Below are 27,741 nucleotides of genomic sequence, written 5' to 3' on the forward strand. Positions count from 1 at the left end.
CTTTCCCAAACTTAGTACAAAGAACATCCAGAATTGTCTTTTTACCCCATGCACTGAATTTGGGAATCTGGGTATTTCCAAAGTGATGAATACAGTAGCCTGTGTAGACATCTACAAAAACGATTCAATTGTTATGATGGAAAATAGAGTATAACAATGCAAATCCTCTGAACACATGGCAGACTTCTTTACTAGAAAATTGACTAAGTAATAGACTATGGGCCGATATACAACCCCTATTTTATACTAGTGATAATAATGTAAATAATAATGTAGTTGTTTGATATTTTTATTTGCACTTGAGGTATGTTTCACACTTGTTTTAAGTTTGGAAGATTTTAGAAAATGCATTATGCACTTAATAGCACATACACATACTGCTGGTAGCAAACATGACAATATTTAAGTAAACACTTGCAATAAGTACAAGAATCCCACAAGTTACTTTTGGATAGTTGATCTGATAAAACTTCATTTCAGGCATTTGACATTTCTACTAGAATAGCCAATAATATGTTGTTTGAACATCTCATAGCAGCAAAGTAAATCCAAACATTATAGAGGCAGTTCTCTGAAATGTAATTTGTTTTACTGATGGCAAAAACAAAACAATTTCTGACAAAGGAAATCATTTTAAGTGGTACTCATTATATGACTTCAGAAAAAAATTAACCTTAAATACAAAAGATTCGGTTCATTTCATAATACAGCGTGGCACTAAAGACAAATTCATTTTGATACCCTCTGGTAAGAGAGAGGCTGAAACTGGCCATGGTAAGTAAACAGTCATTTAAAACTCCTCTAAGAAGTGTCCTCAATGGTTATCATTTCTGACTTGCCTGAGTCTTTGTCAGTGCAAGTTATATGTAATGATCCATCCCTGAAAGACAGACATCAAAATTAGAACATTAGTAAAATAAGCAAAATACAAGGGATCTTACACTGCCAATTAAATGAGAGCATATTAAGACTTACAAAATGGATTTAAAAAATTAATTACTGCTAAAAGTTCTGATATGATATGAATATATAGGACATTACATACCATGAAACAGATTCATGTAATTACATCAGATATTTTTTTATATTTCATCCTCCATGGATGAAATATAAAATATGAAGTACCGTATATACTCGTGTATAAGCCGACCCGTGTATAAGCCGAGGTACCTAATTTTACCTACAAAAATGGGAAAACTTATTGACTCTTGTATAAGCCTAGGGGGAGAAATGCATTTCACAATCCTGATCCCGACTGTGTGCCAGCGAACTACAAGCCAGTGAACTACAAGCCAGTGAACTAGAAGCCAGTGAACTGAGCACAGTGGGGGGGCTGAAGCTGAAGGAGGGCTGGAGAGACTAAGGTTGAACATAGTTGTGTGGCCAGACCAAAAGTGACAGGAAAGTTGCAGCAAGTTCTACTCTGCACACACTCACCTCCACAGTCTGTCCCAGCTCCAAATGAAATCCCACCACACACACAGCATGCAGCCAGGCAGAGAAACAATCCCAGGGAATTCGTGCTGTGCTGCTCAAGTCCTCCCTCTCTCTCTCTCTTGTGCTGCACGAGTCTGCTCGATCTCCCTCCCCCTCCCTTCCTGCTTTTCAAGTCTCCCGTTCTCTTCGTGCTGCTTTCTCCGTGTCACAGCCCGAGTAATCTGATCGGGCTGCAGGAATGTGACAAGGGAGGAGCGGAGCCGAGCACCAGTTGATTCAGACAGCAGAAAAGAAAAGCTGCGCATGTGCCAGGGTTCTACTGCGGGTCAGTGTAAAGCCGGGAGGCGCTTCCTGATGACGCACTGAAGCAGTCAGAGAGGAAGACTTTTGCCAGGATGGGGGTGAGTGAGAGCACGCAGGAGCTCCTAAGCGCAGCCTTTCCTTTTGCAGCCTGACCCGCGTATAAGCCGAGGTAGAGTTTTTCAGCACATTTTGGGTGCTGAAAAACTCGGCTTATACGCGAGTATATACGGTATATTAAAATGATTTAGCATTCACTTCCCAAAGCAAGACAAACAACATTTTTATTTGATATTTAGCTTTAATTCTGGAAATGAAAAGTGTGCCCAACTGGCTAATGTAGACTGCCTATTGGAAGAAAAGGTAAAATGGAGAGGTCCATGTTTTAACCTGGGATAAAGGGCCAACACATTAAGGGGCCTGTTTCTCATGCTGTGTAAAACATTACTGGTGATGTTGCACATAGCAACCAGCCAGCAATTTGATTTGAACAGTTAGAAAATGAAAGCTATGGGCAACATCACTGGTGATGATTTTCTCCAATGTTTTACACAGCATGATAAATAGGTCCCTCACTGTAGGTATTTCTGTAACCCCAGATAAGTGGCCTTTGATTAGTGAACATAACCCTTGTACGAGATTGATAGACCTATGTTACCACCTTAAGCTGCCTATACACACCTATAGAATATATGAAACAATTATGGTACATGTATGCTGACAACCATTGGATTGAAAATGTTGTCTTTTGATGCACCATGTCGGCCAGTGGATTGAGCACAGGTTGATAAATTGCAAGGAATAATAATCTGTTTGGGTCACCTTTTATCTATAAAAGGAAAATCAGATGGCAGCAAAGTTTCTCGTCCTTCTCAGAAAGAGGATGACAATGTGTTGACCACAGTGCAATGCCATAAAGAAAATAATTTTCAATTTCATTTTTTTTGAATTCCACATTAATGATATGGCCTCCTTTATGATTATTAAAAGGGATCTACCTAAGTATATTTTGACAAATAAAGACAACTAAGCTGTTTATCAGTTGAATTCAAATTTGTAGTGATTAAAATAAAAATCAAACATTTTTGTGCATGTAATTTTGTATATAGTATAATCTGATTATATTTTGAGAGACCAAGAACACTTTGTAAAATACATTGGGCAGCTTGTGAGGGTTTCAGTCTAGGATAGCAGTGTCATAAACAACCAAAAACATTTGAGATAATGTTGAAATTAAATTCCAATACAAGCTTCCTAGAGTATATATGGTACCTAGATGTACCACTCTGAATGGATTAGCCCAAATACTAAAACAAAGTGCAGTCTTGGAATAGAAAGTGTTCAGAATAATCACAGTCAAACATCACTAACCTGATCAATCACTGTTTTTGGTAGGAATTATATTTCTACATGGCAAATAATTTACTACAGTAGAACCCCCATTTTACATCCCCTGATTTTAAGTTTGTGGACCCACTTATATTTTATGCATAATACATTTCCCTGATTTTACATTTTCCTGGATTTAACACCATTTTTTTCTGGTCCCCTGAAAAATGTAAAACGGGGTTCTACTGTAGTAGGTAATAGAGCAGTAGTAATAGAAAACAGTCATGATACATGCATGTGGCCGAGTCTGTGTAAATGAATTGTAAATTGAGACTTGTTCCAAATAATAGTGTGGAGTTCAATTAGTGAGGTCATTCATTCTGTGAAAAAACAGGTGTCAATTACAGACATTATTTAATTGGATTTGAGAGGGGGAAACCACGTAAAGAAGTGCAGAAAATGACAGGCTGCTCAGTGTTTTAAAATGCTTTAAAATGGCAACCAAAACCTAAAAAACATGGAAGAAAATGGAAAACGAATGGATACTTGAATAGCCAAAATAGCAAAGATTCAGCCAATGATCAGCTCCAGGAAGATCAAAGAAGGTGTAAAGTTACCTGTGATACTGTTACAATTAGAAGAAGCCTATGTGAAGCCAAACTATTGGCAACCCCCCCCCCCCAAAGTCCCATTTTTGCCAAAGAACACACTGAATGGCCTAAAGAGAATAGTGCAACATTCTGTGGACAGATGAAAGCAAGATTGTTCTTTTTGGTTTTAGGGGCCGCAGACAATTTGTCAGACGACCCCCAAACACTAAATTCAAGCCACAGTACAGTGTGAAGACAGAGAAGCATGGTGGCACAAGCATCATGATATGGGGATGTTTCTCATATGGTGTTGGGCCTATTTATCAAAAATAATGTTTCTGAGGCAAAACCAAGAAATTCAGAAGAATTGTCAAATGTAACAGGTGCCAGAAGTTGGTGGACTCCATGTAACACAGATGTGCAGCAGTTCTCAGAAACAGTGGTTATACAACTAAATATTAGTTCACTGATTCAAAGAATGTTTATGCAGTGAATGTTTAAGTTTGTAAAGAAGAATGCAGACATTGCTATTTTTGGAACAGCTGGAAAAACACAAATGTGATACATGTTTCTTCATGTTTTGATTTGGAATAGAATGTGCAGTGTTCCCAATGTATTTGCGTGTATGGAAATAAAAGCTCTTATAAGGATTTTGAGCTTTATTCACTTTTTTAACCCTTTAAGTGCCACAGAACGTAGAATCTACGTTCTGTGGAAAAGTATCTTGAAATGCCACAGAACGTAGATTCTACGTTCTGCAGCATAAGCGTGCGGGGAGCTCAGGAGCGGCTTTAAATGCTGCTCGCTCCTTCCCCGCTCGCTCACAACCCCCTAGGCAACGAGCGGAGCGGGTGGGAAAGGGGCTCCTGAGGCGCGATCGTCCAGGGGCCCCCAAAAACGCAACAGACGCACGTGGCTGCGCGCTGCTGCTGCTGCCTGCACTTCCGGGTCCCTCCAGCGACGCCCACGCATCGGATCAACGGATCTGGCGACTCCCTCCTGCTTCTCCACTCCTCCTGCCATCATGGACACAGATCTGCAGCTACACACCCCAGGTTAGTGTAACACACACACAAAATACACTTACACACACTTTATACACTAATACATGCTTAGATTTACACTTACACACACTCACATACATTTTTGGGGGATCAGGGGGGTCACACACACTTGGGGGGGTACATACACTTGCACACACAAACACATGCACATAACATGCAATTTACCAATTGTACACATGCGCACACACATACACTGTTGTGTAGCTTTTTTTTTTTTTTTTTTCATATTGCATTGTTGTGTTTTTGGCTCAAAAAAATGTTTTATTGCCTTTGCGAATAGCGTATTCGCTAACCGTACTGTGCAATACCTTTTGTATGTTATTTCGGTGATTATTTGGAAATTTTAGGGATTTTGGTGCATTGTTAGCCATTTTATTGCATTTTCAGCGCTGCATAACTGTTGCTTGCTTTATTCTGTCCGTAAAACCTATTTTGCCAAGCTATAATATTCAAACTGTAATTCTGATGTCTGATTACACTAGTCTGAAAAAAAAAGCATAGATTTTTGTGGTTTTATTGGATTTTAGTAATTTTATTTGAATTTCACACTTTCTGTATTATTTTGTTATGTCTTGTAAATTTTATCTACTATATATCCAATTGGGCGTCTCTGTGCGCCACATAGTTTGGTAAATCTGTGAATATTGGGCATGAAAGTGTTCAGTAGACACCTGTCGTTCATATTTAGGATGGTTTATGCGGATACTTTACGAAATGTGGGACATATAATGGGGTAAAATTCAAGCTTCGTGACGATTTTCAGAAATTTGATAAAAACCGTTACGTTCAGCAGTACTTTGCAGTTTGGCAGTTTGCAGTAGAAACACATATTTACCCATATTGGATTCGTCAGAATGTGTACTTTCTGAAAATATATGGTTTTCTGGGGTCTCTGTACTGTTAGGGGGGTCTAATGTCGCATAATACACACACCAGGTGCTTATATTGCAGCAGCCAGCGCGTCAGCTGTGAAAATGTATATACACTATTGTCATTTGGGGGTCTCTGTGCGCCACATAGTTTGGTATATCTATGCATATTGGGCATCAAAGTGTTCAGTAGACCCCTGGCGTTCATATTTAGGATGTTTTATGCTGATACGTTACGAAATGTGGGGCATATAATGGGGTAAAATTCAAGCTTTGTGACGATTTTCAGAAATTTGATAAAAACCGTTACTTTCAGCATTGCTTTGCAGTTTGGCAGTTTGCAGTAGGAACACATATTTACCCATATTGGATTCGTCAGAATGTGTACTTTCTGAAAATGTATGGTTTTCTGGGGTCTCTGTACTGTTAGGGGGGTCTAATGTCGCATAATACACACACCAGGTGCTCATATTGCAGCAGCCAGCGCGTCAGCCGTGAAAATGTATATACACTATTGTCATTTGGGGGTCTCTGTGCGCCACATAGTTTGGTATATCTATGCATATTGGGCATCAAAGTGTTCAGTAGACCCCTGGCGTTCATATTTAGGATGTTTTATGCTGATACGTTACGAAATGTGGGGCATATAATGGGGTAAAATTCAAGCTTTGTGACGATTTTCAGAAATTTGATAAAAAACGCTACTTTCAGCATTGCTTTGCAGTTTGGCAGTTTGGAGTAGGAACACATATTTACCCATATTGGATTCGTCAGAATGTGTACTTTCTGAAAATATATGGTTTTCTGGGGTCTCTGTACTGTTAGGGGGGTCTAATGTCGCATAATACACACACCAGGTGCTCATATTGCAGCAGCCAGCGCGTCAGCTGTGAAAATGTATATACACTATTGTCATTTGGGGGTCTCTGTGCGCCACATAGTTTGGTATATCTATGCATATTGGGCATCAAAGTGTTCAGTAGACCCCTGGCGTTCATATTTAGGATGTTTTATGCTGATACGTTACGAAATGTGGGGCATATAATGGGGTAAAATTCAAGCTTTGTGACGATTTTCAGAAATTTGATAAAAACCGTTACTTTCAGCATTGCTTTGCAGTTTGGCAGTTTGCAGTAGGAACACATATTTACCCATATTGGATTCGTCAGAATGTGTACTTTCTGAAAATATATGGTTTTCTGGGGTCTCTGTACTGTTAGGGGGGTCTAATGTCGCATAATACACACACCAGGTGCTCATATTGCAGCAGCCAGCGCGTCAGCCGTGAAAATGTATTTACACTATTGTCATTTGGGGGTCTCTGTGCGCCACATAGTTTGGTATATCTATGCATATTGGGCATCAAAGTGTTCAGTAGACCCTTGGCGTTCATATTTAGGATGTTTTATGCTGGTACGTTACGAAATGTGGGGCATATAATGGGGTAAAATTCAAGCTTTGTGACGATTTTCAGAAATTTGATAAAAACCGCTACTTTCAGCATTGCTTTGCAGTTTGGCAGTTTGCAGTAGGAACACATATTTACCCATATTGGATTCATCAGAATGTGTACTTTCTGAAAATATATGGTTTTCTGGGGTCTCTGTACTGTTAGGGGGGTCTAATGTCGCATAATACACACACCAGGTGCTCATATTGCAGCAGCCAGCGCGTCAGCCGTGAAAATGTATATACACTATTGTCATTTGGGGGTCTCTGTGCGCCACATAGTTTGGTATATCTATGCATATTGGGCATCAAAGTGTTCAGTAGACCCCTGGCGTTCATATTTAGGATGTTTTATGCTGATACGTTACGAAATGTGGGGCATATAATGGGGTAAAATTCAAGCTTTGTGACGATTTTCAGAAATTTGATAAAAACAATTACTTTCAGCATTGCTTTGCAGTTTGGCAGTTTGCAGTAGAAACACTTATTTACCCATATTGGATTCGTCAGAATGTGTACTTTCTGAAAATATATGGTTTTCTGGGGTCTCTGTACTGTTAGGTGGTCTAATGTCGCATAATACACACACCGGGTGGTTATATTGCAGCAGCCAGCGCGTCAGCCGTGAAAATGTCTATACATATTGTCATTTGGGGGTCTCTGTGCGCCACATAGTTTGGTATATCTATGCACATTGGGCATCAAACTGTTTAGTAGACCCATATGTTTATATTTAGGATGCTTTATGCTGGTAATGATACATGGACAATACGATGCTGGAAAGTTGAAGCTTTGAGGCAATTTCCAGATATTTCACCAAAACCGCCAAATTTGGCAAAGCTTTGCGACTCAGTAGTTTGGAGCAGAAAGCCATGGGTACCCATTTTAGATTCTGTAGAATGTGTACTTTCCAAAAATATATGGGGTTGGGGGGTAAAGATATATTTCTGTGTTTTTACCCCACAAAAATGCAGTCAATGTGTTGATTTTTCATTAGCTGAAGTTACCCACAGGACAATTTGTATGTGCTAACTTCATTTTGGGGCCTCTAAATGCCATATACTTTGGTAAACTTATGAACAATGGCCACCAAAATGTTCAGAGGAACCCTGGCAATCATATTTAGGGTGCTTTTTCTTAGTACGTAATGACACATGGGTGATATGGTGCTGGGAAGTTGAAGCTTTGAGGCAATTTTCAGATATTTCACCAAAACCGACAACTTCGGGAAAGCCTTGCAACTCAGTAGTTTGGAGCAATAAGGCATGGGTACCCATTTTAGATTCTGTAGAATGTGTACTTTCCAAAAATGTATGGGTTTGGGGGGTAAACATATATTTCTGTGTTTTTACCCCACAAAAATGCAGTCAATGTGTTGATTTTTCATTAGCTGAAGTTACCCACGGGACTGTTTGTATGCGCTAACTTCATTTTGGGGCCTCTAAATGCCAGATACTTTGGTAAACCTATGAACAATGGCCACCAAACTGTTCGGAGGAACCCTGGCAATCATATTTAGGGTGCTTTTTCTTGGTGCGTAACGATACATGGGTGATATGGTGCTGGGAAGTTGAAGCTTTGAGGCAATTTTCAGATATTTCACCAAAACCGACAATTGTGGGAAAGCCTTGCGACTCAGTAGTTTGGAGCAGAAAGGCATGGGTACCCATTTTAGATTCTGTAGAATGTGTACTTTCCAAAAATATATGGGTTTTGGGGGGTAAACATATATTTCTGTGTTTTTACCCCACAAAAATGCAGTCAATGTGTTGATTTTTCATTAGCTGAAGTTACCCACGGGACTGTTTGTATGCGCTAACTTCATTTTGGGGCCTCTAAATGCCAGATACTTTGGTAAACTTATGAACAATGGCCACCAAAATGTTCAGAGGAACCCTGGCAATCATATTTAGGGTGCTTTTTCTTAGTACGTAATGACAAATGGGTGATATGGTGCTGGGAAGTTGAAGCTTTGAGGCAATTTTCAGATATTTCACCAAAACCGACAACTTTGGGAAAGCCTTGCGACTCAGTAGTTTGGAGCAATAAGGCATGGGTACCCATTTTAGATTCTGTAGAATGTGTCCTTTCCAAAAATGTATGGGTTTGGGGGGTAACCATATATTTCTGTGTTTTTACCCCACAAAAATGCAGTCAATGTGTTGATCTTTCATTAGCTGAAGTTACCCACAGGACTATTTGTATGCACTAACTTCATTTTGGGGCCTCTAAATGCCAGATACTTTGGTAAACCTATGAACAATGGCCACCAAACTGTTCGGAGGAACCCTGGCAATCATATTTAGGGTGCTTTTTCTTGGTGCATAACGATACATGGGTGATATGGTGCTGAGAAGTTGAAGCTTTGAGACAATTTTCAGATATTTCACCAAAACCGACAATTGTGGGAAAGCCTTGCGACTCAGTAGTTTGGAGCAGAAAGGCATGGGTACCCATTTTAGATTCTGTAGAATGTGTACTTTCCAAAAATATATGGGTTTTGGGGGGTAAACATATATTTCTGTGTTTTTACCCCACAAAAATGCAGTCAATGTGTTGATTTTTCATTAGCTGAAGTTACCCATGGGACTGTTTGTATGCGCTAACTTCATTTTGGGGCCTCTAAATGCCAGATACTTTGGTAAACTTATGAACAATGGCCACCAAAATGTTCAGAGGAACCCTGGCAATCATATTTAGGGTGCTTTTTCTTAGTACGTAATGACACATGGGTGATATGGTGCTGGGAAGTTGAAGCTTTGAGGCAATTTTCAGATATTTCACCAAAACCGACAACTTTGGGAAAGCCTTGCGACTCAGTAGTTTGGAGCAGAAAGGCATGGGTACCCATTTTAGATTCAGTAGAATGTGTACTTTCCAAAAATATGTGGGTTTGGGGGGTAAACATATATTTCTGTGTTTTTACCCCACAAAAATGCAGTCAATGTGTTGATTTTTCATTAGATGAAGTTACCCACAGGACTATTTGTATGCGCTAACTTCATTTTGAGGCCTCTAAATGCCAGATACTTTGGTAAACCTATGAACAATGGCCACCAAACTGTTTGGAGGAACGCTGGCAATCATATTTAGGGTGCTTTTTCTTGGTGCGTAACGATACATGGGTGATATGGTGCTGGGAAGTTGAAGCTTTGAGGCAATTTTCAGATATTTCACCAAAACCGACAATTGTGGGAAAGCCTTGCGACTCAGTAGTTTGGAGCAGAAAGGCATGGGTACCCATTTTAGATTCGGTAGAATGTGTACTTTCCAAAAATATATGGGTTTTGGGGGTAAACATATATTTCTGTGTTTTTACCCCACAAAAATGCAGTCAATGTGTTGATCTTTCATTAGCTGAAGTTACCCACGGGACTGTTTGTATGCGCTAACTTCATTTTGGGGCCTCTAAATGCCAGATACTTTGCTAAACTTATGAACAATGACCACCAAAATGTTCAGAGGAACCCTGGCAATCATATTTAGGGTGCTTTTTCTTAGTATGTAATGATACATGGGCGATATGGTGCTGGGAAGTTGAAGGTTTGAGGCAATTTTCAGATATTTCACCAAAACCGACAATTCTGGGAAAGCCTTGCGACTCAGTAGTTTGGAGCAGAAAGGCATGGGTACCCATTTTAGATTCAGTAGAATGTGTACTTTCCAAAAATATATGGGTTTGGGGGGTAAACATATATTTCTGTGTTTTTACCCCACAAAAAATGCAGTCAATGTGTTGATTTCTCAGTAGCTGAAGTAAAGTCCTGAACAATTTGGATGTGCTAACTTCATATTGGTGTCTCTAAATGCCAGATACTTTGGTAAACCTATGCATAATGGGTATCAAACTGTTCAGTGGACCCCTGGCAATCATATTTCAGGTGCTTTTTCTTGGTACCTAATATAGTTTGGGATATGCGGAGCAGCAAAATAAAACCTTTGAAATGATTTTTCAGAATTTTGAATTTTTTGTTGAAAAACCGCTATATTCAGACAAGGTTTTATGTTTGGTAGTTGGGAGTAGAGAGACATAGTTACCCATTTTGTAATCGGCAGAATGTGTACTTTTCAAAAATGTATGGTTTTCTGGGGTAAACCTACAGTTTCAGGATTTTTTGCCTTGGAATCTAAAGCATGCCGTTTTCTGCCTTAGTGCTTTCAAAATTCGGTAATATACTGCCGGGAGTTTTTGCTGTACAGAAATCCGAAATCTCCCTAAAACTATACATATCTGGTATTGGCACGTTCGAGAGACATAAGGCTTTCCAAATCAGTTGGATTTTCATCCGTAAAATTAAATATTTTTCTGGTATAAATTGATATACGATGAAAAATGGTAATTTTTCATTTTTTTTTGGTATTTAGCACTATAAATTTTTTTGCACAGGTGGAAATACATGAAAACTCAGGCAGATTTAGAAAGCTCAGTTTCTACCGAAAAAAACAATGTATAGTTTTCCTAGGTAAACTATAAGTTTCCCCTCAGAAAATGCCCCTAAAGTGAGAGAGCACAAAATGTTTCAAAAACGGCTGGCATTTCGCGTAACCAAAATGTGAAATTCTGCTGGCACTTAAAGGGTTAAACACACTGCTATAATTCTGAGCACAACTGTAAACATTTACATATTGGAAAATAGATTTGGTTTCCAATAGTTAATAATAAAGCTCTAAATGAAAGTGTATATAGTACATCCACCACAGATCCAAACTGACCGTACCTCTTCATTGTCAGCACTGTTAATATGTCACGAACACCACTAGTTTTCTTTTGTAAATCTTTGAGAACAACCTGTAAATGAAACACCAACAGTGACAATGCATATGGTGAAAAAAGCACATAACTTGATTTGATGCATTTACACAGTTACATATTTATATTGTATATGGTTTCTACTTCTTGTGCCCCTCCCCCAGCTACTTCCAAATGGCAGCATTGCACTGAATACTGTGAGCCTGCGGATTGTGCTTTGGTACGAAACGTATGCACAGACATACAGAATAGACAACTTTTAAACCAACACATTTATTTTCATTCACTTTTTCAGGGTTGGTTTTTGGACTTTTTCAGCACACACACACACCCATACACACAGGGGGTTATTGATTAAACGAGAAACAAACCCTTAATAAAAAAAAAATCCCTACCCTACATAGGCCCCCCAGCCTAGCTACTAACACGGGCAAATGCCCCTAAGTCTTTACTTACCCCTCTGTGCAAATTCTGTCCAGTGGAGTTCACGGGTGCCATCTTTAGCTGCTTCAGTAATCTTCAGAATGAGCCCGGCACTTCAGCAATTTTCGTAAGTTTTGGCACATGCGCAGTTGTCACGAGATGGACGATTGCTCCAACTTCACTGCTTCGCCGGTCTAATTCCAAAGATTACCATAGAGAAGAAGATGGCTGTCGTGAACTCCGCTGGACAGAATCTGCACAGACGGGTGAGTAGAGTGTTAAGGCCCATACATGGGCCGACAAAAGCTGCAGAGCCAAGTCGGCAGCTTATTGGCCCGTGTGTTAGGCCAACGATGCTCTGGGTTTCGTGCAATAATCTGAAGAGTTTGTGGTTTTTGGGTGATCGTCTGAAAAAATATACGTTTTCGGGTGCCAAAGTCTAAAAAAATTGTACAATCCGAATTTTTTTCACAATTTTATCTAGACTTTTCCTGCACCCGATTTTTTAGCTAATTTATTGATAAACATGGTAAAAATGTGGACAGGAGTTTGGTTGAAGAGGTTTTAAGAAAATTCTGATTTTAGTAAATAACCCCCAAAATCTGTGTCTACACATTTTTTTTACAGTGTTTTCAGTTTTGCATTGCTGTTAATTTGCATTTATGCACGTGTAAAACAAGTGGATCTGGGATTTCGATTAATGATCTCACGGAGATATATTACAGGGTGCACTCCATTTAATAAGGTTATATTCCTGGGTGCAGGAGTCTGGAGATTACAAAACATCATATTATGCTGCAGTCACAAGTATTTAAAAAAACAAATTTATTGAACAGACGTTTCAGTCTCAGACAGAAAATATTAATTTTATTTTAACGGATTTTCTTGCATTCTATATTTGTCATAACTTTTTTTGAACATTAAACAATTACAGGCATTTAGGACATCTTTCATATGCTTTTGAAATGCAAAAGATTTTCCCTGATGTAATAGGATGTGTGGGAGATAAGATGCTGTAAACTTGCAAAAAAAAAAAAAAAATAGCAATTTACACACACGCAAGAAATAAAGATATAATTTTATTTTTCTCACTTACCTGTGCAAATTTGCATTCTTCAGATACTGAAGATTTTCCATCAGATTCATATAGTTCCAGGCACACAGAAGAAATGTTGCCGGGGGCCTGTAGCACATGCTGCCTACGAGCAGGTAATGGGGTGCCAGATGGTAACAAGACTGTGAATTTATTACCAGATTCATCAATTTCCTGCAATGATACGAGGACATCAAAATAAACGAGTAACCTAAACTATCCTCTAACTACGAAAAGTCACTGTAGAAGAAACTATGATATATTCCTACTAGGAACAAGGAGTTATGTATTCCAACTTTTCATTCTGGGCAGAATGGCAGAGAAAGCCAGAGAATACCAATTGGGAGGTCCACTTTCAGCAAAGACATCAAAATAAGATCCATCATTTAAGCCATTCTAGTGCTTCAGAATACAACTTCTTGCAGTTTGGTATGTAGTAAGATAATATACATTCAAAAAAATTACAACAATTGCACAATCCAGTACAGGTAATGGGACCTGTTTTCCAGAATGCTTGGGACCTGAGGGCTTTCTGGATAAGGGATCTTTCCGTAATATGGATCTCCACACCCTTAAGTCTACTAAAAATAATTTCAACATTTAATAAACCCATTAGAACTGTTTTCCCGCCAACAAGGATTAATTATATCTTAGTTGGGATCAAGTACAAGGTACTGCTTTGTTATTACAGAGAAAAAGGGAAATATAATTTAAAATTATTTCAATAAAATGGAGTCTATGGGAGATGACCTTCTCAAAACTCAGCTTTTTGGATAACTGGTTTCCAGATAATGGATCCTATACCTGTACACACACCCATCCCCTTTGGAATGGTGTCTGTGGTTCATGTATGCAGATAAAGCCAAGCTACAGTTTTATAAAAGTATTCTGAACAGAAGTTACAAACCTTCACTAACATATCACTGGCTGAACATTCTATGGTGATGGTATCCAAATCTGTGTTCTCTTTGCCTAGCAAAATGCCAGCTTGTATGGCAGCTCCAACAGGAATGACTTCATCTGGAGGTATACTGCTGAGCATTTCCACCTCTGGAAATAGGTCTTTAATTAGTTGTTGGAGTTTTGGTATGCGTGCTGATCCTCCACACAATACTACCTGCAAAACACAGATATGTGAGTATGGGCCATACAATAGCCATTTATTAAGCTCAATAAAACCATTATCTATGGTCTAAGATGGAGAGCCAATGAATTTAAAAAACTGGGGTACTAAGACTGGCTCTTCTTCAAAAACAGGGAATTGGCACAGACAAAAAAATGTGAGACGACAATAATATATACTTTGGAGTTTACCATAAATTACAGATAATTTAATTGAAAACAAAGAAAAATATACAAAAACTAAAAGGCTTGCTTTACGTGAAAACACAAAATAAGAGATCCTTTTTCAGCTTATAGGTTTTGCATAGGGACTAGGTTTTTTCTGTATAATAAAAGTCCTTTTCAAATTAAACATGAAATCCAATTTCTATTTTTTATTAAAGCATTCATAGCTGTTGCAAGCTCATTTAAAAATCACAGCTGTCAATCAAATATTGTCTGCCCCTCCTCTATGCCAGTGGCATAGAGGCGGGGCAGACAATTACTTTCACTTTCCATTCAGCACTTCCTACATGTCACTGCTCTCCACACATTCCCCCATTCTCTTTACCGTTTAATTGTGTAGCCAGGGCATGGAAATGGACATCAGGTCCCCCATTCTGGTGCACAAACAAGATTCTGAGATAATGCAAGGCTTGCCTTAATAACAGTGTGCACAAAATGGCTGCTTCCTGCTTGCTATAATTATGAATCCCCCAGACTGAAGGAAGCAAGATTCAAATAATTTATATAGTGTAATTTAAGTTCATTTTGCTTGACTAATGTGATAAAATAGGATTTCAAATTTTTTTTTTTTGGGTGACGGGTCCACTTTAAGGAGAACTAAATCCTACAATTGAATATGCTACATTTTATATACTGAAATTATTGGACCAACCTAAATTTTCATCTTCTAAATAGCAGCAATGATCCAGAACTTCAAACTTTTCACAGGGGGGTCACCATTTTAGAAAGTGTCTGTGACACTCACATGATCAGTGGGCTCTGAACAGCCATTGAGAAGCTAAGCTTAGGGGTCATCACAAATTCTGAAGCAGAAAATGAGGTTGGCCTGTAATATAAGCTGGTGCTACAAGGCTGATTATTAAATTCTGATGCTAGATGCACTGGTTTCTGTGCTGCCATATAGTAATTATCTATATTAATTACTAATCAGCCTTATATTGTGACATTTATATCCTATGTGTACTGTATATTTTGAGTCGGCCCCTAAGCTCAGGTAAATGAGCATGTGCAGTGAATCAGAAGAAAAGAGGAGGAGGTGACCCCCATTTGAAAGATGGAAAGACTCAAAATAAGAAGCAAAATAATTAAAAAAATAACTGGCCATTCTAACATACTAAAAATTAATTTTAAGGAGAACCACCCCTTTAACAATACTCCACACAGTAAAATAAACACTTATACGCACTTGATTCACATCAGTAGCTTTAAATCCAACTTGCTCCAGTAGTTTTTTGATTGGGTCAATGCACTGGTTAAACAGTGAAGAGCAGATAAGTTCAAACCGAGCCCTGCAAAGAGATAGGAACTGGAAGTAAACTAGACAGAAATACTAGCACTTGCAGGCAATTTTTTATTATAAAGTAAGTGTTACCAAGCAGTAACAATAGTAACATTTTTAGACCTCAAACAATTTATTTTTCACAATGGAATAATTCAAGTGGGAAAAATAAGTATCAAAATACTTTGTACCCACATATAAAATACATTGGGAAAATGATTTGAACAGATGCTGCTGTAGAGACTGTAGCATAAATATATACTGTCCCACTAATATGAAATGGAATTACATTTGAAGCAATCTGAAGGAAGGAATGATAAATCCTTCATAGCTGGCTGATAGCTAAGTCCAAACCATATAAATTATTCCTCATTCCAAAGTCATTGAAAATGAATTGTAGTAAGGAAAAAGTAAGTCTTGCTTGCCTAGACACACTGCAGTCAAAGTCAATGCCATCATAAAGTGAATCCACAAAACAGTTTGAGCTTCCCAAAGTGGACAGGGCATGCTTTGCAACATCAGCACTATTCATCAGCTTCATCATGGCGCGGGCATTGCCTCTGATGTCTTGTTTGTAGGTCCTAACAAATAGGAAAAAGAGACACAAGAGCTAACATATAAAGCACCAAATATATGCATTAATGCTAACTTCAGTCTTTGTTTTGGAGTGCAGGGATACATTTCCATACATTTCTATTTGAGTCTTGCATGTCTTGGATCCATGTTGTATTGCCATGTCATTGGTAGCAATAACAGCTTTTCTATGAAAAATTCAGACTAAATATTATAGATTAATCAAGGGTTAGTTAGAGTACAAGCATGAAAAAGTCCCTTGCGGTACCAAATAAGGGCTGTGATTGGCTATTTGGTAGTCCCTATGTGAAATGGAAGCCTACAGGAGGCTCTGCTTGGCACTTTACTTTGTTTTATGCAATTAAAACTTGCTTCCAAGTCTGGAATTCAAAAATTAGCAACTGCTTTGAGGCCACTGAGAGCAACATAAAAGGGGTTGGAGAGCATTTCTCGGAAAACAACTTTTCGGCGCCGGACTAGAGAAGATAATTTCTCAAGCTACAGGACGCAAGAGCACCTTACTTCCGCAAAACAGACCCAAGACTACCTTCCAAAGGCAACCATTTTTTTGTCCCTTTCGCCACAATCAGAGCCAGAAAAGGTCCCAACATGAAAAACAACAAGCTCCAACCCAGCCCCAGATTCCAGTCAAGGCAGAGCACTTCTTGGTCAGGAAGCAGAGCTGCACCTAAGCCCACACAGGACAAAACAGCCTCCGCATGAGGAGCCCCCGAAAGCTTACCCTTAGGTGGACGCTTAAGTAACTTTTTCGAGAGGAGTGGCGGCAGAGAGTACTGGACCTCCTACAGATCATATCCCAGGGCTATCTTACAGAATCCGCTCAGCTACCCCCGTGGCGATTTTTCATCAAAAGGCACCCTACCAGAGAACCCAGGCGCTCAGCGTTCCAAGGGGTTCTCCCTGCCCTGACTGCTTCCGGGGTAGTAAAGGCAGTTCCTCAAAGGGAAAAGGGTTTCGGTTTCTACTCAAACCTATTTATAGTACCCAAAAAGGACAGATCTTTTTGCCCGGTGCTAGACCTAAAGGAACTAAACGACCATATAAAGAAGCACCACTTCAAGATGGAATCTATCCAGTCAGTCCTAATGTCCTGGACTTAGAGGATTTCATGGCAGTGATCGTCATCAGAGAAGCATTCCTGCATGTCCCCATACATCCCAACCACCACCGGTTCCTTTGCTTTTCAGTGGCAGGAGAACATTGGCAATTCATGGCACTTCATGGCACTCCCCTTCGGACTATCCTCCGAGGTCATTCACAAAGGTCATGGCTGCAGCTCTAGCGGACCAGTGACTGCAGGGAGTGAGTGTCATGCCATACCTGAACAACCTACTGATAAAGGCCCCTTCCATGGCACTGGCCGCAACTAATCTCAGACAGTGATGCTGGCAGATAAACTTCAAAAAATCTTATAGGGCTTGTCCTAAATTTTTCAGTGGCAGAGCCTTCGTTTCCAATCCAAGATCACCTCAATGCAGGGGCTCCTATCAGCTCTGCAAAAAGCGGATCAGGTACAGTTACGATTTGCCATGAGAGTGCTGGGCACTGTGGTGTCATCCTTCCCTGCAATTCCATATGTGCAGCTCCACACCAGAGCCTTACAGAGACTGATACTCCAACAGCAGATGAGGAACTGAGCAGACCTAAACCGCAGGATTCCCCTATCAGAACTATTTCGAACCTCAATCAATTGGTGGCTTCGACTAACACTTTAGTCAGTAAAAACCTACCCCAATCACCAGTGGACATTCATCACAACAGATGCCGGTCTACAAGGTTGGGGAGGAGTATTGGGAGACCTAACAGTACAGGGACGTTGGTCACAGAAAGAACTACTCCCCATCAACATCCTGGAATTAAGAGCGATCCACCTCTCATTCTGGCCAGACAGACTTCGAGATCTACCTGTAAGAATACAGTCAGACAATGCAACAGCGTTGGCTTACATCAACCACCAAGGAGGCACAAGGAGTTAAGCGGCTCTCGCAGAGGCACACCAAATTCTTCTGTGGGCGGAAAACACAGTACCAGCTATCTCCGCAGTTAACTTAATGGTACAACAACAAGCTTCCGAGGTTCATTGCAAGAAGCAACTTAGTTCGCAGAGCTCAAAAGTTTATCAGTGGACGCATCAATCCACCTTCCAGACAGATGGGCATGTTCAAGCCCTAGCCTCGGAGGTTTAAGCTGAAAGCAAGAACGCTGATACAGAAGCCCATGTGTACACAATGAAGAAAAAAATGCTGTGTTTCTTTTGACAGAGGTCTCGGAGCAGCACTTTTATGGTTTACTGGTGTATTAATATAGACCCTTCTGATAAAGCTTACTTAATTTTCCTTCTCCTTTAATCAACAAAAAAAACAAAAAAAAATCATCAAACTCAAATTTGATTAACCCGGCACTGATCTAGATTGAAAGTAACTACTCTGTCAAACTAACAGGATTTCTACCTCAGCAACATTGAAATGATATGCAACTGGTACACCATTTTTAGATCATAAGTTGCAAAGGTCCTATTCCATGCCAGGGCATCTGATAACATTGAACTGGAAAAGTAATAAAAATAAATGCCTTAATCAGGAAAGTGCAGCTCCAAAAACTATAGGAATGCTGGCAACACTAGTTAGACACACAACAAGGTAATCTACCAAGATCCAGACCTCTACATAATCCTTTTTTGCAGTTAGCTATATGTACATTAAACACATGTATGAATTATTGTGATACAGTGGCAATGTAAGTAAAAGCTGTGGTTAAAACTTCATTTAAAACGTCATTTAATGTACCATTACACTGCTAATGTGCACAGTTCAGTGTGTAGCTTTCAAAAAAAAAAACCCAAAAGCAAATACACTTGAGAATATTTTCTAAACCTTGAGTAACTGATTTGTCATCGGGAAAAAAGTCTGCAGAAAAAAAAATAGCTAGGGAGTTTTAATAGAAGTAAATGGGAAACTTTTTTTTATTATCCGTTATATTAAAACATTTGAGATTTCCTCACTGAAAATAAATGGAGCAATGTGATTCTCACTTGTGTGTGAATATTTTTCCCATTAAAAAAAATGCAATCGCAAATATTCTGTTGCATTGCTCTCTAAAATAAGCTAGTGCTTGAGGGGAGAAAAAGAAATAAAAGTTGTGTGAATTATCACAGATTTTCCCCATTTTTGCATTTCTCTAAGGGGGTGATTTTTCAAGGTTTGAATTTGAATTTTTGCCACAATACAAATTTTTTTTCACAAAATATCACAAATATAAATTATATTTTCAAAAACTCGAATTTCTGGATAAGCAAAAAAAAAAAAACCTTAATCTTCACTGAATAATGGTACACCTGAAGAGACTGAATGCATATGTTTTACCATGAGTGAGAGTCCCTGATATAATGCAATCTGCAGTATAGCTCCAAAGTGAATGAAATGGTACTTGTACTTTATAAATTACTCTTAATGTGGGGATACTGCGGTACCTTTGAAATTCAGATGCTAAATGTTGTGCCAGAGCCTCTGTAAAACATACGCCTCCAATGCCATCATAAGTGCTTGTAGCAAGGACACGATATATACCACTGTTAACTTCTATCATGGTGACAGACAGTGAGGTTCCACCCAATTTGTACACCAAAACATTGCTGGAAAGAAAATAAAAAAGTACCCGTTAAGGAACATAGCTCATAGATAGACAGACACAATGTAGAGCACTTTATCATGGGGAAAAAAAGAACTCAATAAACAGAATGAAGTAATTTAAAACAGTGTGGTCAGGTGGAGAGTAGCAGGAGTTTTTTGGGTACATTTAGGTTTTTAAAGGCAGTTTCGGTTGAGAAGATGGTTAAGACCTTTCAGGAAGAGTATTTCTAAACGTATTAATTGTATGGTTGAATGCTGGTTGGCAAAAGTCTTGAGTATTATGATGGTGACCTGGATAAACATAAATAAAGGGTATATGGCTGAGTAGGGTTCAGGAAGATAAAATGTACTGACTACTATTTTGTTCAGATCAACTCTTAGAAAAACTGGTTGTGATCTAAGAATAGATTGTGTTCGTATAATCTCAATAGTAAAAAAGGAAACCAAAGAGTGTTATGTTTACCTTTTACCAGTAGGAGATTCTTGCCCAATCCCATAAGCCAACAAAGCAGCAGATGGCTCATGAATCATGCGCAGTATGTTAAATCCAGCAGCCGACGCAGCTTCTCTGCATCAGGACAAAATCTTATTAAAATCAAAACTATACAGTCAAGCAGTATTATAATATACATCTGTAAATAATACAAATATGATACAGGGAAAAGTCATTACAGGATATATTTAAATAACCTTAATTTCTTATGAGTTATTCCTTTTTGACTCTGTATACAATTGTATTCAGAACAATAGCAGTGTGTTTAAAAAAAGTGAATAAAGCTCAAAATCCTTATAATAGCTTTTATTTCCACACACAAATACATTGGGAACACTGCATGTTCTATTCCAAATCAAAACATGAAGAAAAATGTATCAAATTTGTGTTATTTCTTTAGAGAAAGTGAAGAAAATTGAATATTAGGCAGTTACAAAAAAAAAATAGCAGTGTCTGAATTCTTCTTTACAAACTCAAACATTTACTGTATAAACTGAAAAATGTTTCAAGATTTTGCTTTCTTTTGAATCACTGAACTAATATTTAGTTGTATAATCAGTGTTTCTGAAAACTGCTGCACATCTGTGTTACATGGATTTGACCAGCTTCTGGCACCTGTTACATTCCACAATTATTCTGCATTTCTTTCCTCAGAAATAGCATTTTTGATGCCATTTCTATTGGATTAAGGTCTGGGGATTGGGCTGGCCACTCCATAATATCAATCTAGTTGGTCTGGAACCAAGAAGTTGCTGGTTCACTGGTGTGTTTGGGGTTGTTGTCTTGTTGAAACATCCATTTCAAGGGCATTTCCTCTTCAGCATAAGGGAACATCACCTATTCAAGTATTTTAATGTATTGAAACATCCCCATATCATGATGCTTTTGCCACCATGCTTCACTGTCTTCACACTGTACTGTGGCTTGAATTTAGTGTTTGGGGGTTGTCTGACAAATTGTCTGCGGCCCCTAAACCCAAAAAGAACAATCTTGCTTTCATCAATCCACAAAATGGTGAGCCATTTCTCTTTAGGCCAGTGAGTGTGTCCTTTGGCAAATTAAAATCTCTTCAGTGTGTCTTTTTTTCTACTTTTTTTCTACTCGCATAGAAGTTTTACATTTTGTTTTATGTCTTTCAGGTTTGGGTTGTCATTTTAAAGCATCTAAGATGATTTTAGCTGAGCAGTCTATCATTTCTTGCACTTCTTTATAGGTTGTTTTCCCCTCTGTAATCACCATTTTGATTAAAGCACGCTGTCTGAAACAACCCATTTTACTCAGATTTTCAGAGAGAAATGTACTATAACCAGCATGCACAACATTTGCTGTTTTCCTTTCTATCTTAAATAATGGTCGTCATTGACATCTGTTTTTTTACAGAATACATGACCTCACTAATTGAACTCCACACTATTATTATTTGGAACAAGCTATTATTATTTTGAATACTGCTTTTATTTGTAACAAGCCTCAATTACATAGAATCAGCAGCATGCATGTCATGACTGTTGGGTCTGTTGGTTTTCTATTACTCTACTACACCTTCTAGTAAATTATTTGCAATGTAGAAATATAATTTCTACCAAAAACAGAGATTGATCAGGTTAGTGATGTCATACTGCTATTATGCTACACTCAACTATATCTAGGGCAGCTTGACAAAAATGTTGCCATTTCTATAACTTTTATAAGAAAAAGTAACTTAACAATGAGACAGATACAACTTGTTATCCTGTATGCCCCCTTTGTATATAGACAATCATATACCAATTTATTTTCAACACCCAAAAGGTGTTTAATTGTATTGCAGTGTATTTAACATATTGCTACAATGAAAATGACACTTCCCACACAGAGTTAAATGCATCGCAGTTCTGCACAAAAACCAAATAACCATACTTACCCAAGAGCCTTTTTTTGGCTCTCTCCAAAATCAAACGGGACAGTAATGACCACATCATTTACATCTGATCCCAAGGCTGATTGTGCAGTTTCTACACCAGAAATAATATAGTCATTAATATATATATATACACACAGAGGGAATAAACTATGACTATCTGTAAATATTACAAATAACGGTTACCTTTCATTTTGCTGAATATTAACTTTGCAACATCCTCTGATGAAACAAGTTTCTGGGTTTCTCCTGTATCGATTTCATACTTGGGCTTTCCTCCTTTCTCCACAACCTGGAAAAATATAGAAGTAAAAGTTACTCTTCAAAAGCAGTAATATGGACCCATGCAAAATAGTTTAAATTATTTTTAAGTTTCCTTAACTGACTTGATTGCATGGTTTTCAGAAACTCAGATGCAAGAAGTATCTAACTACACTGCATATTGCATGATGATGCATCCATAAAGTTTCCTGGACAAGATTCCTAACTTTCTTCTGTCCCACTTATCTTCATTCACAGGTTTGCACAAAAACTAGCCCATCTCAAGAGAACTGGATGTACACATTCTCTCACATTCTCAAATAATGGGCCTTTCCTATATTTTGTAAACATAAGCATCTGGAGAAAGCAATGAGGGAAAAAAAATAACTCTATAGGTGCGTCAAGCCAAGGGGGTGCCTAACTTTTACACCCCTAGTATACAGCTCACAACAAGATTCCTTTGTTTACTTACTGTGCATTTACTTTCTGTGATGTGTTTCTGAGCAATGGGATCTCCATAGCTGAAAATAAAGTAGATCAAATTCAAAAACAAAATTACCCTTAATACACACCCTACATCTTTAGGCACTGTTTGCTACATTAGTTGATACATTTCTCAGCAGCAGCTATGGAATAATAGCAAATATTGTATTGCATACCCCTCCCAATGCTGCTTTAGAAAAACATAAGATGAAAATTAAACTTTACATTTCAATACTAGAAAAATAGTTGGAAATAAAATATAGAAAGTAAACTGAAAAAAAAGCCTTTATTTCTGTTGAACTGAATCTGATCTGAAAAGAATAGAACTTAAAAAAGGAAGGTGAACACTCCTTTTAACTGAAATAAATAAGTGCTGCACAGAAAAGTACCACTGGGCTGACAACTTTAATACTGCAGTTCTGTAATCCTTTTACGTGTATGCCATGCTGTGTGTTTGGGGAAATATGCTGGGCAAAAAAACCCTTGCACAAAAAAAGTTAAAGTAACATCATCAAAAAACGTCCTGTTTTATAAAATATGTGTAATTCAATTTATAAATCTTTAATTTAATTAATTAAATACAATTATCCGGTTTTCACAAAATTAAAAAAAGTTCTCATCTTTGTCTTTTCTTGTCTTAGTGTTAATACCCTGCATTGCGTAAAAATATACTATTAAGATAGAATTTCAGATGACAGTGAGACTAATTAGCATTATATCTTTCCATAAATCATAAGCAAAAGCTGAGGTGGGTCATCCAGCAATAACTATAGGAGGTTCATATGAAACTGGACAGCTGTAATAAATAGGGTTATCTTTCATCTCAGAAATTTTCTATATAGTACAAAACCCCCCACTAGAAGAATTTAATTTTCCTGTGACGCCTACTTCTTTGTTTTTTGGTAAAGTCTTTTAAGCAGCAAAGAGAGGACAACATTCATATTAATACCTTTGGTCTTGGAATTATATGTTGAATGAGCAAGTGTCCACATAGTATAGCTGTAAATGCTTTATTGTATAAATTAAATTCTGCATCTTAGCATTACTCTATCTAGACAATCCTTTGAAACACTCTTTACCTTCTTCCCAGTATCTGCTTTACTTTAACAATAGTGTTAGTTGCATTTCGAACTCTGCTTTGTTTTGCGGCCAGGCCAACAATCTAGAAGGCAAAAAACAGTCAAAATCTTTAAAATGTCAAGACTGGGTAAAAAAAGTATAATGTACATGTAATGTAAAGTTGCAAAGTTTGCAACCGGTGCAATAACTCATAGCATCAGCACATAGCATTTACTTGTCGTCAGTTTAAAACCATTTATTTTATTGGTTGCTATGGGTTACTAGAACTGGTGAAAACATTTTGATTTTGACAATACCACCCATAAACAGGAATAACTATTTCACGAACGTTCATACGCATGAGGCCTGTAGATGTATATGTACCTACCAAATTGAGCAACAAATTGTTCAGTAGACCCCTGACATTCTTTTTTTGGATATTTTATTATTATACAGAAATAATGAAAATGTGAAATGAACTTCATCTCATGGACATCTTTTTAAATATCAATTAAACATTCTGTTTCATTTTGGAATGAAGTGCCTGGAAAGAGGGCACGAAACGCGTAGGTTTTCCTCACCAACCCACAGCTAGAAACTCACTAAGATGTGCCAATAAAGCCGCAAGAAAAATGAACAATACCGTCTCTTGTGATTCCTTTGTTCTGCGCCGTGAAACGGGGTAAATCTGTGCACTCATTTTGGAAATAGTAAAGTTTTTGACTATCCCTTTGTTAACCACCTCTCAGCAAGGTCTCTCTAGCATAAGTCTATCCGACTGACTGACAGTAAAGATAATGGTTGTTTGCATCTTTTCCATAGACCATGTAATAGAGGTAACCAACTGACAAAAAATTGCATGTAGAGAGACAAATTGCGGAGAGGAGGAATAGTAAACAAGTAATTTGATTATTGAATATGATATGAAATATATATTTTAATTGATTATATTTATAAGGATTCTTTTTTGTTTGAGATTAAGGTTAAGTTAATTTTTTTTGTGATATCTGCCCTTAAAACATCCATTCCCACATTATTTCACTCATAGGTCCTTGTTCTAATGAGAAGGCCCCCTTTATCCATCAGTATATGTATGTACCATGTATACACCCTTCTGCTCAACAGAGCAAACACTTTACAAATATGTCTTAATAATAATAACAATATTAATAATAATAATAATAATAATATATAGTAATACATGTTTTTCTAACAAAGTCAAAGTAATCAAATCATTTTGTTAATAAATTACCACTTCTTTTTCCAGAAATCCAACAACGGCTGGGGTGACTCTGTCACCAGCATCATTGGCCACCACATCAGCACGTCCATCCTGAAAAAGGAAAGAATAAATAATTTCGCTTAATCCACTTTCTTTTTCTTAAATTATTCTTTTAGCCATTCAGTTTTGTTTCTCCCTTCTCTGCTCTCTCAATTTTAAACCATGCATTTTTTACCCATCCTTAATTATTATAGCCCCACAAATTATGGGCAATAAGGCCTTGAAAATGAACACATAGCTATTCTAGGCATCTAATGCTCAAGTTCAATGAAAGCAAAATTGAGACGAGATAAAATGGGTTAAATACCACTAGTGCAAACTAGAACATTGTTATTACATAAGCCATACTGCCTGTTACCAACTTAGGAAAACAGGAGTGATGTGGCTTTTCATGCTTTGGCCCAATAACAAGTTATACAGCATGGAATTCTCTCACATTTATAACTGCTTTGAAACACCAAAATAAAACTGCAAAGGTATCACCCCAAGAAATCCATAAAAAAGCAAATAAAAATGTACAGGTATGGGACCTATTATTGAGAATACTCAGGACCTGGGGATCATCATACCATAAGTGTTCTAGAAAATCATGTAAACATGAATAAACCTAATAAGCTGGTCTTGCTTCTGACGAGGATTAACTATATCCAAGGTCAGACTGGGGAGCCCAGGGGCCCACTGGAGCGCCCCCACTCAGACTGTAATGCTCCCTCCGGTGCCCCGTCGTGCTAGTACCTTTCATGACCAGGCCAGAGGGAGGACATTCAGGGCAGCAGTGACAGGGAGTCTGGGCCAGCAGGGCCCACCAGGTTTTTTTCCCAGGTGTCCCACAGGCCCAGTCCTACCCTGGTTATATCTTAGTTGGGATCAAGTACAAGGTAATGTTTTATTATTACAGAGAAAAAGGAAATCATTTTTTTTTATAAATTGGATTATCTTATTATAATACACAAAAGCCATGAATATCTTGTAAATGATATCCTTATAAACGGTGAGTAGTGATGTCATTTCTGTCACGACTCACTGAAACTTGTCTATTATAACAAATAAAGTACCCCCTGTTGCAAAATATGAGAATATTAGAAGTTACCTCGGAGTTCCATGGCCTCGTGTTTTTATATGGTCATGAAACTCCTCAGTTACTTACAATATCCTTATAATACACAAAAGCCATGAATATCCTTTAAATTATATCCTTATAAACGGTGAGTTCTGATGTCATTTTGGTCACATGACTCACTGAAATTTGTGTATTATAATAAAGTACCCCCAGTAGTAAAATATGAGGCTATTAGAAGTTACCTCGGAGTTCCATGACCTGTATAAAAACATTCGACCTTTGGCCTCGTGTTTTTATACGGTCATGAAACTCCTTGGTAACTTCTAACATCCTTATATTTTACAAGAGGGGAACTTTATTCACTATATAATGGAGTCTATGGGAGATTACTTTTCTGTAATTCATAGCTTTCTGGATAACAGGTTTCCAGATAACTGATCACATCCCTGTACAATCCATTGAAGAATAATGGGCAGAGTAAAACCAGCCCTTGCCACAACTAGAAATAAAGACTAGACTGGGTGAGCAGGACACAGGGAGGAGCAGTGAGTAGCATCATAAGAGCAATAGCTTGAGAGTCCCCTCAGCTTGACTCTGGGACAGCACTTGCTCAGCAACACACAGTTCAGCAGCAGCAGCAGCAGAAAGGTGCTCAGTGGCTTCGTCTATACAGGAGCTGTTAACTATACCAGGCACAAAGCTTAAATAACAGCTAAATGGACGAATCCAAATAGAAGAAATATTTTAGGGTTGGGTTCGTAAAAATGATATATTTCTGGGAAAACAAAAATAGACAGGTAGGTGTGCCAGGCGTAAAGAATCCTACGCGCGCTCACACCACTCACTATTCCTCATATACGGCCGCAATGAGCTGTGGTAATAAGAGCTAGTCCTATAATAATGTTTAACTCATTGCATGCCCCCTTTACGTCTTACCTTATACACTGCCACACAGGCACATGTGCAACCCAAATGTACACCGATCGCCGCCATCGAGGAATCTGGCAAAAGAAAAATCCACCAATCAGAAGAACCCCAGCAGGATACGGT

The 27,741-nt window shown here is 38.2% G+C and overlaps 1 protein-coding gene across 1 annotated transcript; it reads right to left on the bottom strand.

The window, feature by feature from the left end:
* Positions 1 to 273: 273 nt before the first annotated feature.
* Positions 274 to 27,688, bottom strand: hspa14.S (heat shock protein family A (Hsp70) member 14 S homeolog). Its single transcript, NM_001097884.1, is given in 14 exon segments — positions 274 to 880; positions 11,757 to 11,827; positions 13,308 to 13,478; positions 14,212 to 14,421; positions 15,838 to 15,940; positions 16,356 to 16,511; positions 19,994 to 20,155; positions 20,617 to 20,721; positions 22,550 to 22,640; positions 22,733 to 22,838; positions 23,280 to 23,328; positions 24,370 to 24,452; positions 25,602 to 25,682; positions 27,628 to 27,688. Coding segments are annotated over 14 exon segments (1,524 nt in total). The 5' UTR covers positions 27,685 to 27,688; the 3' UTR covers positions 274 to 801.
* Positions 27,689 to 27,741: the final 53 nt, after the last annotated feature.

The sequence above is a fragment of the Xenopus laevis genome, chromosome 3S (genome assembly GCF_017654675.1).
Source record: "Xenopus laevis strain J_2021 chromosome 3S, Xenopus_laevis_v10.1, whole genome shotgun sequence".
In the NCBI taxonomy this organism is placed as follows: Eukaryota; Metazoa; Chordata; class Amphibia; order Anura; family Pipidae; genus Xenopus; species Xenopus laevis.